Here is a 13,930-nt window from a genome sequence, read left to right on the forward strand (position 1 = left end):
GCCAGCTCGCTTTGCTGTGCCTGTGGCTCGCCCGGGTGGGCTGGTGCTTTGGGTGGGCGCTCGGAGCAGCCTGGTTTGCTTCTCTTTCTCTGGGATAGTTTGTTTTACGGTGCTGTTGGAAGAAACTTCTCTCGGTGCAAGCAAAGCTGCAGCTGGGTGGGGCACAGGGGCTTTTGTGCTGGAGACTTGTTCTGGTGTGCTGCTAAACGGGCTGTGAGAGCTGGTCTCCTGATCCCTACCTGATGAATGGCGAGTTCCTGGTTGAGTCACTGGGAGGAAACCTCCCTTGTGTTAGCGAGATGCCCCAGAGCATCTCGAAGCTTTTCTCAGAAAACCATCAGCAATGACTCCACTGATGCCACCTTGGTCTGGTTGGTGTGGATGTGTGTTTGCTGGTGCAGGCTGTCCAGCCACATGTGCAAATCTCTGCCTGCCTTCAGATGCAGCTTGGGCTGCTTCAGTTAAACACCCTGGGTTTAGCTGTTGGCCAAGGGGAAGAATCCCCACAGCCGTGAAGATCCGTCGCTCCGCAGCTCCTGAAGAGCTGTGGCAGGAGGATGGGCCCAGACACCTTAGAGGTGGAAATGAGAGTTCGTTTTGACTGTTCCTCCCTGCAGAGGAGTGTGGTGCTGCGGGGTGACGCACTCACGGTGGTGTGAGTGCTGATGCTACGTGGATCTGGTTTTTCTCTAGTGTTTGCAGCAAGATGGGCAAGAGAGAAGGAGCCTACAGCTTCCACTGGTCCCACGCCTGGGTCTCTGCCTGGTCTTAGGGTCTGAATAATGCAGGATCTTGAGACAGAAAAGCTACCACCATGGCAACAAAGCCACTTTCTGAGCTAGAGAAAAGCCAGGCGTGAGAGCGGGAAGGGAAGAGTGCTTGGTGCAGGTAGACAACCACATCCGCGGCTGCTGGCAAGGCTGCCCTCCCCGAGAAGGTGCTGGGAGGGTGGGGAGTGGGCTGGGGTGCAGAGGAGAGGCAGAGCCTGAATCTTGGTTCCTGTTGTTTTTAAAAGCTGTTTTGATGAGGTGGGTTCCACACCAAGTATCTGAACAGTTTCAGAAAACAAAACATAACGGGTTTTCCCCCCGCCCTGCATGGGGAAAAACTAAATGGTAGGTCCAGCTTTCTGGCAGCCTCTGATGGCCACGTCTGCCCTAGGGTCAGAGAGCAACCGAGGTTAATGCCTTTTGGAACATAATTGCTGGTCTTCAGGTCCAAATAGCAACCAGACCACGTCTAGCACTGAATAATGTGGACTGAAGCGGTAGGGAGCCTGGACTTGCCCTTACAAGACGTACAGCTCCAAGGGATTTCTGGCCTGAGAAGGATTCCTATGTGTAAAAGTGGAAGTTGAGTCCAGCAGGCCCTGTGGGCTCTCCCTGTGGTCAGCTGGGAGAGGGGCTGGAATAGGTCAAGCTCTGAGGAAACCCAAGCGTGTATCTACTAGGTATGACCAAGAGAAATAGCAGCACAGCTGGAAGACTCATAGTATAAAAAACCTCTTTCTCTTGGGGACGCAGATGAAAAGCAGCACAAGGTGTTTCTGCACAGCTGAACTTTACACACCAGAGGTATGGACAAGGTTTGCTGGGGAAAGGAGGTGTCTCAGCATCTCCTCAGGGGCTGTGGCTGCTCTCGATGCTGGCCTGGCATCATTGGCGAGTTTATTCTAGATGCTGCTGATTAAATCTTTATATTTTTTAGAATGCAAGAATGTGTTTTAAACAAAACATGTGCCAGAGACCTTGGCTTCCCCTCAATCATCTTGAAGGCTTGAGTCTGTTATAGCATCATCTGTACGTGCTGAAGATGCACTAAGACTTCTGTTGCAGAGTTGCTCAGATTGCGGAGCAGATGGGCTCCAACATGTCTGATTTTTGCCAGCCCCGGCCCTGTTTTGACAACAGTGCCGTATTTTTGTGTTGTGGGATTTTTCGTGGCATAAACACTCCTGGTTGTGCTACCAGGGCCTTAAAAAGGAAGGTGCTTCTCAAGCACCCTCTGAAATGCAGTTCAAAGAAATGCAGCACCCGTGGTGTGAGGAGCGGAGCCTTTGGGTGTGAGAGCGCAGGGCTGCCTGGTGCCTGCCAAGGGCGCGTTTATTCCAGATGTTGAAGCCAGGAGATACTTGTGATGAGCACCAACTTTTATGGTTCTCTCATATGTGGTTCCTGAGAGTCTGTAGCTACAATCCTTGTTCCTTCGTCGAGAAGGGTTGCTTTCACCTCCTCAGGAGTATAGTCAGCTGCGTCCCCTCTTTTCCAGGGCGAAGGTGTTGTGAAAGAAATCAACATCACACACCATGTGAAGGAAGGTTCTGAGAAAGCCGACCCTTCGCAGTTTGAGCTCCTGAAGGTGCTGGGCCAGGGCTCCTTTGGCAAGGTGAGTTCACTCCTTCCTATGGGTCTTGCCAGAGGAATGATTTTGATGACAAAAGGGACTGCCCCCAGCGAAACCACTTCCCTGATTCCCACCAGATCGTGAGAATCTGACTGACGAGCCCACTCAGCAAACGGTCGCTCCTACCCTGAAGGGCACCTGTAGTGATGCCTTCTCCTAAGGGCCAGCCTGGACGTCCAGCACTCCCCTAAAATTCTTTGTTGAGATGACTGGGAGGAAAGGAGTAGGATCCTGCTTGTGAGGGCAGGTGTCACACAGGGCAGCAGAATCTCCTGCAGCTTGCTAGCTGGCTGCCAAGCTGTCACTTGAATCGAGGACTTGGAGGACTCGGGCACGTTCCTCTCTTCTCAGAAATGAAGCCGTGTGCCAGGGACTGGGTTTGGCCTCTGTTTACGGTCCAGCTTCTCTTCTGTGAAGGGGGAAGGAAGTAGCCTGTAACTCTTATCTGTGTCAACGTGTAAATAATCCAGGTCTCTTACAGACCATCTGCTCACACATTAAAGCAACTTCATGTCAATCAGTCACCAGCGCTAACTGGGGGGGCTTGACTCTGTGCTGTCCCCTGGGCAAATGCAGGAGTGGGTCTGTGTGAAGCCAGGCGGTGTCTTTTTGAAGCTAAAACCAGGGGACAGCAGGTAAAAGTCCAGAGAGGACGCAGGACCTGAGTAATATGGAGTTGATCTGGCTGTCAAACCAGCAAGTCACCAGGAGGTGATGCTGCTCTGGGAGGCACCCAGCTCCCCCTGCTCACGTTTAGTGCTTGGCTAATGTGGGGTTCCTCTGCCTCAGGTTTTCCTGGTGAGAAAAATAACACCGCCAGACAGCAACCACCTCTATGCCATGAAAGTGCTCAAGAAGGCGACATTGAAAGGTAGGAGACTCTTACTGCGATGCTCTTAGCCAGTGTGTCTTGAAGTGCCCTGGGGAATGTCACAGCAGTTGCTGCTGGCCCCAGGGTGATCTGGGTGAGAGAGAAGTATCTTTCTCTCAGCAAACAGCCTCTTGTTCGCTCCATCTACAAAAGACCCTCATGGCCAAGATGGAGGTGGAAGATCTGGCTTGAGCTGTCTGGTACTGAAGGGCTTAAGGCTGGGGGCGAGGCTGACACAGGGGACTCTGTGCCTTTCTCTGTGCCTGAGCTGTTCCTCTCTCTTCCCACAGTGCGTGATCGAGTAAGGACAAAGATAGAAAGGGACATCCTGGCTGATGTAAACCATCCCTTTGTGGTGAAACTCCACTATGGTGAGTGTGGACATAGCTGGGGCACTGGGAGAGGGGCTCGAACAGACACTGACTGCTTTTGAGCATGAAAAAGATGCTACCACAGGCACACCTACCATGAGCAGGCAGACGAGCACGAGGCATCCAGCAGCAGGCTGAGAGCCTCTTCTGGTCCCTAACAGGCTTCTGGAGGCACCTGGAATGGAGAAGAGGCCTGGCTCAGGCTGTATTCCAGTGGCCGTGCTGCTCTGGAGCCTTCACAATCCCCTTAGCACAAATCCATTCCTGGAAAGGTCTCTGGTCCCATGCCCGCTCCAGTTATTGAACGGGCAACAGAGCATGGACCAGGAGAAGTTTAAACATCAAATCATCACGATTAAAACATTAAACCAGGAGAATGCAGAGTTAACTTGTCAAGCCAGGGTTAAGCAGTATTACTGCTCTGACTCCGAGGAAGGCGAGGACAGCCTCTTCCCCTGTAAAGTGACCCAAGCCTCTCTGGGGAGATCAGCCCTTGCATTAGGGCATCACTGGCTGAAAGAGAACCAGCCTCCCGTAACGTGAGGGGTTTCTGCAGCGCCAGAGCGCTGCTGGTGAGCTGCCGTTTTGGCATTATGGCCAGGCCATCTCATCTACCCCAGATGATAAGCCCTACCTGTGTTTAACCCAGGAGCCACGCAGGGCATCTGCATAACTGGAGCCACTGGGATTTAAGTGATTAATGTAACGCCGCGGAGCCTTCCCTCAGCGGAGGGCTCTGATTGCGGTTCCGGTTTGTGTTTCAGCATTCCAGACAGAGGGGAAGCTGTACCTCATCTTGGATTTCCTCAGAGGAGGTGACCTTTTCACTCGGCTTTCCAAAGAGGTGGGTATGCTCTGGTATCTTGGTGGGTTGCTGAGGCTCTCAGTTCATCTGTGCTTAATTCCTGGAGAAGTGACTGACCCTTGCAAAGACTTTGTGAGTCGTGGAAATGACATCCAGCCTGCTGCTAGACCGGAGCTGGCAACAGGAGAGGGGGTCTCAGGAACCCTGTCCCCTGGCAGGAAATCAGCAGCGTAAGAGACAGGTCTCACCTCTGCTGAGCCTCATGTTAAGAACGAAAACGGGCAAGAACCACATTCCACTGCGGTGTGGGCTGGCTATGGCTCCTCACTGGGACAGGGCAAGGACAGGGAATGGGAGGGGTAACGAGGAGTTGTGCCAGGTGAGGACAACTGGGAACGTAACCTGGTGTGGGAACGTAACCTCAGCAGCCTGGTTTGGTTTTTTGATGTTGCTGCTTAACTGATACTTTAGGATGGAGGGTGAAACCTGAGGAACTTAGGTAAGAATGGCCAGGAGGGAGCAACATGCCTGTGAAAGGTCTAGCATGGGTGCAGCAGAGGTGGTCCTGCTGCCAAGCATTGTAACCCCAGCGCCTGTCCCCACCCTCTCCCTTCCTGCAGGTCATGTTCACTGAAGAGGACGTGAAGTTCTACCTGGCAGAGCTGGCTCTGGGGCTCGACCATTTGCACAGCCTGGGAATCATATACAGGGATCTCAAACCAGAGAAGTACGTGTGACACAGCTGAGGCAGGGAACCGCGTCGAAGGATCGTAGGATCGTACGATTCCTTCAGTTCAGTCCCAAGCCTGCAGTCAGCCAATGGTGCAGCCTTCTCCCACAAAGGCCAAGCTGCCCAGTGCCCCGAGGCCAGCCAGATGGAAGGTGGCAGTGCCAGGCGACACGGCTCCTGCTCCTCCGATCAGCAGTTAGGACAAGGCTCCTGCTCCTCAGATCATGGTGCTGCTGGAGGCACCATGTGTGCACCACATGCCTGAGCATTAATTCTTGGAGATCTCTGGCTCCAGCTTTAAGCAACTGAGAACCTTCAGAGGAAAAAGGCGCCAGGCTGGGCCTCTACAGAGGTGCACATCAGTTGCATGGCTTGGGTGTCCCTGCCTGGGGGTAGGGTGGCATCGAAGGTGGTGTAACCCATGTGGGTCACTCGTTCCATGTGGAGTTGAGGGTGTAGAGAGGAGGGAGCTGCTCTTTGTCCCGCTCGTGTCTTGATGATGGAGGTTAAAGCACTGGGGGAAGGGACAGGTACCTTTCTCCTCTGCATTCTGGGAGTATCTCAGACCAGCCTCTTCTGCGTGTGCTCGTTCTCACCAGCCCTTGTTGCAGACAGTGACAACTTGGTTTTTTCATCCTTGCTGTAGCATCCTCTTGGATGAAGAAGGGCACATCAAACTCACAGGTAAGGGACTCCACAAAAGCCTTGTGCTCCAGCAAGGTTGGTTCTTGCCACCATGGAGCTTCTCTTTGGCCTCTCTGCTCTGTGCGATTGCTCAGAGCATGCGGCTGCATGCCAACAGGTTTTCTGTTTTGTAGATTTTGGCTTGAGTAAGGAGGCTATAGACCACGAGAAGAAAGCCTATTCCTTCTGCGGGACAGTGGAATACATGGCACCAGAGGTTGTGAATCGCCAGGGCCACTCCCACAGTGCTGACTGGTGGTCCTATGGCGTATTAATGGTACGTACTGGGCCAGCGTGTCTGGGGACCTGGCTCTGAAACACCCTGACGTGATTCTGTGTCTCCCCCAGATGGGCTGACCTGGGATGTTCTCCCAGCCAGGGAGAGGACAAGGGCTCTGTCATGGGCTGTCTGGGCACCCAGCCAGGAGTGCGTGTTTCCCAGGGGGGCAGAGCTCCCAGTGTTTTCCCAGTGCGCGCTGGGGTTGCAGCGCGGGGTGCAAGGGGGTGTCCGTACCCCTGCTGCAATGTCGGTGTCGGTGCAGATCTGGTGCCACCGTCTGGCGGTTGCTGCAGCCGAGGGCTCCCGCAGGAGCAGGCGCTGCCTCGAACATATTCTCGCTGCAGGCCTTGTGAACCAGGGTCCCTCTGAGAAACCACAACAGCCACCCTCTGTTTTGGTCCCGCACGAGCTTTTTGCTGGCTTTGGTGCGCTCCCAAGTGAAGGTGCGGTGGGATCTGTGCAACCCTCAGACTTGCTCAGACATGACCTCCCCTTCTACTCCTTCCCTCCCAGTTTGAAATGCTTACCGGCTCGCTGCCCTTCCAGGGGAAGGATCGCAAGGAGACAATGACCCTCATCCTCAAGTAAGTTTGTCTTTGATGTAAGTACAGGAGGGGTGTGTCTGCTCCTTCTCCGAGCATGTTGCAATTTGGGGGTTCGCGCAACTCAGTGACGTTATTTGGCAAGTGGTTTTGTATCGACAGTTAGCTTGAAGGGTACAGCGTAAATGCCAAACAGATAATGGTGCTTTCGGGGGTGGAGGTGCTGCAGTCAGCTTGTGGGGTGAGTTCTTTAAACCTGCAGCCGATTGCATAACTTCCTCTCCAGAGCGAAGCTGGGCATGCCGCAGTTCCTGAGCGCTGAGGCACAGAGCCTCCTGCGAGCCCTTTTCAAAAGGAATCCAGCCAACCGATTAGGTAAGACGTTTTATGGGTTTCTGAGCCCACCCGACACTGTATCGGGGCCTCTCACGTCCTCGTGGGTCGGCAGCGTGTTCACACTCGTGCTGGGTTGATGGTTGATTAGGCTCCCCCGAACACCCGGCTGTGGTTGCAGCCTTCGCTTTGCTGGTGGTTTAACGCAGCAGCTCCACGGGTGCATCTTTCAGGTTCTGGACCGGATGGGGCAGAAGAGATCAAGCGTCATCCTTTCTACTCCACCATCGACTGGAATGTGAGTATCAGAAGTAGAAGAGCAAACGTCTTCACTGCTCAGCACCAGGAACACAGTTCTGCTGGCTGCAGGACTAGCATAGTTGTGGTGCTTCACCAGCTTTGGGAGAGCCCCCAATCCCCGCTTCCATCTGGCCCAAAATCATCCTTCCCAAAACTAAAATTCTGTTTGTCACGTGAATGACTGTTTGGTACCTGAGTTGCCTGTGATCTCACCTTGCTCCCAATTTCCTCATCTCTCAGCAGTGAGGTGTGGGGTTTCACTGGGGTTTGGCACAGCATGGGTTGTCTTGCACACAGTGGGGAAACGGTTCTGGCAAGGAAACGCCTTGTTTTGCACAGAGAAGCAGAGCGGTAACTGAACCGGCATTTCCCACCTGTTTCTGGCCGCCTCCCTGCTTTACGGCAGCGATTGGTTCCTGCCCTGTTTCCCCTCACTCGGTGAGAGATTTGGATGACCGGTCTTTCAGTGCTTTCGAGGCGCCCAGCAAGCTGCTAGACAGCACCTCCAGCAGTGCCAGTAAAGCGCAGTTCACATTTTTTGATTCAAGGAGCAATTTAAAAAGGCTTCTTGTGGGCGTGCTGGGGTATGACTGTCCTCCCAAGGCATGTCCTCTGCCTGTCCCTGGGGAGATGTGTCAGCAAAACCCTCACGGGGGTTAGGAGGAGATGGAAGAGCCTGGTGAGGTAAATACTTTGTGGATCCTGCTTTTGGGGTGGGGCCAAGGTACACAGAGAACACTTTCTTTTCTTGATTTAGTATGCGGTAGAACTTGTAGTGTTTCTCCACCAGGCCTCCCGTCCTAGCAAGCCTTGGCACCCTTCTGAGCGCACTTTCGAGCTGCCTTTGTTTTGCAGAAGCTGTACCGCAGGGAGATCAAACCCCCCTTCAAGCCCGCAGTGGGCCAGCCAGACGACACTTTTTATTTTGACACGGAATTTACATCGCGTACACCAAAAGGTTTGTATGAATTCATGCAAAGCCAAAATCTCCTGTGTGAGAGGATTCTGTATGGCATAATACTGGTGCTGCGGTGCCTGCAGGGCGGGATTTGTCCCCTGCCAGTGCTGCCAGCTCCAGATGGCTGCAGCACTGTGGAGGTGGCCCAGCCGTAGCTCTGTGGGGTGTTAGGGGTGCTGCGTGGTGTGGCTGTAGTCTCAAATAACCTAAAGAGGAGCTGTAGCTCCTGGGCAGCAAGGAGAAGTCTGCTTCTGCAGGGCCAGCTCTCTTCACGTTGTCTCTCACCTCCTATTGCAGATTCCCCAGGCATCCCCCCCAGTGCAGGGGCCCATCAGCTGTTCCGAGGCTTCAGTTTTGTGGCGACTGGATTGATGGAGGATGGCAAGGTGAAACCTACCCAGTCGCCTCTACATTCCGTGGTACAGGTACAACACAGGGACGTTTGAAGCTGACTGATACTCCGGGGTGGGTCTGCAGGACCTTGGTACCATCTGGAGCAGAGCTAATGCTGCAAGGCTGGAACCCCTCTGCTGTGTGAGGACAGGGCGGGGAGTTGGGGGGGTTCAGCCAGGGGCAGAGAAGGCTCCGGGGAGACCTTAGTGCAGCCTGTCAGTGCTGCAGGGGGCTGTCAGAAACAGCCCCTGGGGAGGGGCTGTTCAGCGGGGGCTGTGGGGGCCGGGCGGAGCTCCAAGAAAGCTGGGGAGGGGCTGTTCAGCGGGGGCTGTGGGGACAGGACAAGGGGTGATGGGTTACACTGACAGAGGGACATTCAGACCAGAGAGAAGGAAGAGATTGTTGATGCTGAGGGTGGTGGGACCCTGGCCCAGGTTGCCCTGAGAGGTGGGAGAAGCCCCATCCCTGGCACCATCTCAGGCCAGGTTGGCCCTTGGGGCTCTGAGCCCCCTGCTCTGGGTGCAGATGTCCCTGCTCCCTGCAGGGGGTTGGACTGGGTGACCTTTAAAGGTCTCTTCCAACCCAAACCAGTCTGTGATTCCATGATTCTAACGGGAAGCCCGAGGCAGTGTCATTCTGTTTTGAATTCTTGCATCCTGTTGTTCTTTCATTTCTGTTGACTATCATGTGCAAAGGTCATCAGGGCAATGCAGATCTGTTTGGTTTCCTCTCCCCAGGTGGACTGGTGCTAGCGGGAGGTCTTTGTAAACACCTATGGGTTGAAAGGTGCCACCGAAATGCACCGTGTTAGCCCACTGACCTATAGCTGCCTTGTCCTCTTCCCCTCCCTCTCCCCAGCTGGGAGGAGAAGCTGTGGGATGTAGCAGACAGCAGTCTGTCAGCTCGTGCTGTGTTGCAGTTACCTCAGCACGTTGCTCAAGCCCTTCCCTGAACCCTCCCAGCTCATCTGCTCTCTGCTCTCCTCTTGCAGCAGCTGCATGGCAAGAACGTCCAGTTCAGCGATGGCTACGTGGTGAAGGAGGCAATTGGCGTTGGCTCCTACTCCGTGTGTAAACGCTGCATTCACAAAACAACCAACATGGAATACGCAGTCAAGGTCTGAGATTTACTGGCTGAACTGAACTCCCCTGTTAGATTTTTGTCCCCCACAATGACCAAAATAACACCCAGGAATTAAACCGCTTTCCTGGCTTGCCCAGGATCTGACGGACGATTTCTGTGCTGCTCTGTGTGTGCTGCACAAGCTTGCTCACCCAGGAGCAGCGGGGAGGCAGCGCTGTCCCCTCGCAGGGGAGGACAGTATCTCCCCTGCCTCCCAAAGCTCTGTGGCTCTCAGCTCGTAACAAACCAGCCATGAAACTGGTGTCTGGGGACACAGCACTGTTGAAGCACCTAGGGGATTTGTAGACTCTCTGCTGAAGAGAGCAGGCGACAGGAAGTGGCTGTGGTGCAGGACCTCTGCAGGCTCCAAACAGGCTGCTTGTTTGCTTTGTCCGGACCCTTTCCCACCCTGTTGTGGCTAATGCTTATCCGAACTCTTGCAGGTTATCGACAAGAGCAAGCGAGACCCTTCTGAGGAAATAGAAATCCTCCTGCGATACGGGCAGCACCCAAACATCATCACCCTGAAAGATGTGAGTGGGACTTCATGGTGTGCCTGCCTGTTGGCAATGGGGGGACACGAAGCAGCTCGATGTCCCTGCTCAGAGTATTACTCTGGGGTGGGGAAGCATCCCCAGACCCTCCTCTGCATGGCTGGTTTGTGGCGGTAGGAGTACGGAAGGTAAGCTCTGGATGCCCTGTGGGGTTAACCCCTCCCTGTTTGCTTTGGTAGGTGTACGACGACGGGAAGTACGTGTACCTGGTGACTGAGCTGATGAGGGGAGGGGAGCTGCTGGATAAAATCCTCCGACAGAAATTTTTCTCGGAGAGGGAAGCCAGCTCAGTCCTGCACACGATCTGTAAAACAGTGGAGTATCTGCATTCCCAGGGGGTGAGTGTGGGGTTCTGGGAAGCTGCCCGGCACTGCACTACGCTCCCTCTCCTCCGGGGAGTAACTCTGCCTGTCAGCACTATTATTTCTTGCTGGTGTTGCTGTCTTGGCAGCCAGATGTGAGGCCAGAGCAGGGGCTGGGTATCGTCATACAGCTTCAGCCCCTTATCGTCCCGGGGTATGAGAACGGCACTTTCTTTGCCCCACAGGTGGTTCACAGGGACTTGAAACCCAGCAATATCCTCTACGTGGATGAGTCAGGAAACCCCGAAAGCATTCGCATTTGTGACTTTGGCTTTGCGAAGCAGCTGAGGGCTGAGAATGGCCTGCTCATGACTCCCTGTTATACAGCAAACTTCGTGGCACCCGAGGTAAGCGCCTTACCGATGCGAGACCCTGCGGCAGCAATAGCGTCCCTCCCCTGTGCTCTCAGCCTGTGTCCTCGCCCGGCACAGACAGATCTGTCCCGTTCCTAGCTCCAGCCTGCTCTGGAAGAGCAATTACAGAAATTCCGTTTGTGTAAGGAACTGACGGGCTCTCGAGAGCAGTTCAAGGGCTCCTCCAGCTTACCCTGCCCTGATGAGGGGCTCTGCTTAGGGCACTGGGACTTGAAAATCCCTGTGGTTTTCTAGGCTGCTTCTCTTCCTGATGAACCGGCCTGTTAAAAGAAGTGGGATGACTATCCACTCAGTTGTTGTGGTGTGGAAGAAAGAAAAAGAGCAGGCAGCCATGCAGCATGCATGCAGTGACACCGCACCGGAACATGGCTTGTGTCTCGCTTGTTGCTTTGATGTACCTGGGGGTTCCTCTCTTCCGTGACACCACAATCTGCTGTTAGCAGGGCTCTGGAAGCGTTGCCTGCAGACCGCACGCAGGGGTCGAGCCACTCATCGCAGCTGAAGTGAACTCAGTGACATGGACCAAACACACTTTTTCCTTTCTTTATTCCTTTCAGGTACTAAAACGCCAAGGCTATGACGAGGGCTGTGACATCTGGAGCCTGGGAGTCCTCCTGTATACGATGCTTGCAGGGTAAGTGCCTCTGTCTCACCGGAAGGCAGCAGCTGGGGATGTGACCACTGGCTCTGCGGTGGCAGCTGGATCTCTCCTCGTCAGTCACTGTCACCTGGAGGTGCTCCCTGGCTGGGGCACAGGACACTGAATCAAATGTTCTCTCTTCTCTCACCAGCTGCACTCCATTTGCTAATGGTCCCAGTGACACTCCAGAAGAGATACTGACCCGGATTGGCGGGGGGAAGTTCTCCGTCAGTGGGGGCAATTGGGACACTATTTCAGACATGGCCAAGGTCTGATACTCGTCTGCTTTACATTGAAGGGTGGGGGTCAATCGCTGTGAGGCAAGTTTAAAGCGTGTTGGGAGGGAGGAGAAAGCAGCAGCGCAGCTCCTGCCCGGTGCAGATTGCCGCCAGGGCAGCTCGGCAGTGAGCCTCTCCCCGCCGCGTTTTAATTCTGGTTGTGAATGTTTGTGCAGAACACCAACCTTGCGCTTGCCCCACGCTGGGGTTGCTGCTGTGTGTCACCTCCCAGGCCTACCGAAAACTTGGTTTATACAAAAGGAGGTTGATGTCTGGGGACTTTAAACTTGGCCTCTGAATTTAAATCCTGCTCTGGGGATGGACAGGTGTTGTTTTTACATTTAAAGTGTGGAATCTTCTGAAATCTAACTTCCCAAATGATGCCCTTAGGATCTGGTATCAAAGATGCTTCACGTAGATCCTCACCAGCGTCTAACAGCCAAGCAGGTCCTGCAGCACCCGTGGATAACCCAGAAGGACAGCTTGCCCCAGAGCCAGCTGAACCACCAGGACGTTCAGCTTGTAAAGGTACAAAGTCTGGGCTGGGCCTTCAGCTGGTTCCTCGTGTCCCTTGGGCTTTTTGGAAGGCAGCAGCCAGGTGGGGTGACAGTGGTGTGGGCAAAGCAGGATGAGAGCCAGGGGAGGCCATACAACATGAGCTGGTTTTTGGCAGGGAGGTTCTTTAACAGCATGTCAGTACAGAGGGAGGTTTAAAGAAAAAAGAAAGATGCTTCTGGCTTTGTGTGCGGGTCTGGCTACTCTGGTCCCTCATCGTATAAAGCCGTGAGTCTGAGATCCTTCCTCTACATCTAAACGACTTCTCGTGCCTTCTCTCCCAGGGGGCGATGGCTGCCACATACTCTGCACTGAACAGCTCCAAGCCAAGCCCCCAGCTGAAGCCCATCGAATCCTCCATTCTGGCACAGAGGCGGGTGAAGAAACTTCCTTCCACCACACTGTGAAGCTGGCGTGGTCTGTGGCCGTGCAGCGCCGAGCAGGGTCACTGGGCTTTGCACACCCACTGGAGACGGGGGGCAGGAGATCCGTGGGTGGTCAATGCCTGCACAGGAGCTCCCTCCAGGACTCGTTGTCAAAAGGCCAAGTGCCTTCCTGTTTCTGAAAGACTGGCTCCTCCTTGTGTGGACCGATCTTTGCTGAGCGAACTTCACTGCGTAACTTTTTTGAAGTGTAAATTGTCAATTTTTAAAGACATCCATCTGTGTATATGAGAACTAGAATGTATTAACTGATGTCAAGTGGCACTAAACCGCAGCTCCAATTCACCCTTTCCTGTATAGGGCCAGATATTTGCTGTAGCTACATCATTTCTTGGAACTGATCCTCTCCAACGCCACTGCAGCTGGAAGACTCTGCCAGCTCTGGGGTTTAGGCTGTGGGGGTTTTTCCTCCCTCGACCCTTTGGATGCCCTTCCCAAGGTCAGCCCTGCAGACTCATAGCCAGCAGCACTCGCGTTTGTAAAGGATTTCCCAGCCCTTCCCTTCACTTTTTGTGAGTGTGTGTGAGTGTGTGTGTGTGTGTGTGTGTGTGTGTGTGTGTGTGTTCAGAGAGTGAGGGTGATTTTCAGCCTCCGTTCCTCCCTCTCTGCTGCGCTCCCCCAGCCCAGCCAGCCACTCTCTGAACAAAAGAAATCCCGCGATTTCCAAATGCCCCCGTAGACGCTCAGCTGTCCAGGATACCTGCTAGGTTTGGCTCATTCCTTCCCTCTATCCTCCCATCTTCACGTTCTCCCCATCACTCTCTGGGGAGTTTGTCACCCATGCAGGTGGGGCTGACAAAGGAACCTTTTTCTTGGCAAAGCTGAGGCTTCGGGCTGGCTCTGGCTGCTGCTTTTACCACTTTGGGGTTTCCTTTCCTTCAACAGGAACCTATGAAACAAACCTTTTTTTTTTTTTTAATTTAACTTTGTTC

At 53.9% G+C, this 13,930-nt stretch overlaps 1 protein-coding gene across 1 annotated transcript in view; it reads left to right on the forward strand.

Annotated features, from left to right (window-relative positions):
* RPS6KA1 (ribosomal protein S6 kinase, 90kDa, polypeptide 1) overlaps positions 1-12,962 on the forward strand; it is a 17,398-nt gene extending 4,436 nt beyond the window's left edge. The window contains exons 3-22 of the mRNA XM_010136084.1: positions 2,269-2,385; positions 3,193-3,274; positions 3,565-3,645; positions 4,410-4,489; positions 5,071-5,177; positions 5,827-5,864; positions 5,999-6,141; positions 6,658-6,728; positions 6,973-7,061; positions 7,253-7,317; positions 8,175-8,277; positions 8,575-8,702; positions 9,662-9,787; positions 10,236-10,325; positions 10,526-10,684; positions 10,894-11,055; positions 11,640-11,716; positions 11,874-11,991; positions 12,391-12,528; positions 12,840-12,962. Of these exons, the coding sequence (XP_010134386.1) occupies positions 2,269-2,385; positions 3,193-3,274; positions 3,565-3,645; positions 4,410-4,489; positions 5,071-5,177; positions 5,827-5,864; positions 5,999-6,141; positions 6,658-6,728; positions 6,973-7,061; positions 7,253-7,317; positions 8,175-8,277; positions 8,575-8,702; positions 9,662-9,787; positions 10,236-10,325; positions 10,526-10,684; positions 10,894-11,055; positions 11,640-11,716; positions 11,874-11,991; positions 12,391-12,528; positions 12,840-12,962 (2,097 nt within the window). The remainder of the gene's footprint in view (positions 1-2,268; positions 2,386-3,192; positions 3,275-3,564; positions 3,646-4,409; positions 4,490-5,070; positions 5,178-5,826; positions 5,865-5,998; positions 6,142-6,657; positions 6,729-6,972; positions 7,062-7,252; positions 7,318-8,174; positions 8,278-8,574; positions 8,703-9,661; positions 9,788-10,235; positions 10,326-10,525; positions 10,685-10,893; positions 11,056-11,639; positions 11,717-11,873; positions 11,992-12,390; positions 12,529-12,839) is intronic.
* Positions 12,963-13,930: the final 968 nt, after the last annotated feature.

The sequence above is a fragment of the Buceros rhinoceros genome, unplaced genomic scaffold (genome assembly GCF_000710305.1).
Source record: "Buceros rhinoceros silvestris isolate BGI_N320 unplaced genomic scaffold, ASM71030v1 scaffold29905, whole genome shotgun sequence".
NCBI classification, from domain to species: domain Eukaryota; kingdom Metazoa; phylum Chordata; class Aves; order Bucerotiformes; family Bucerotidae; genus Buceros; species Buceros rhinoceros.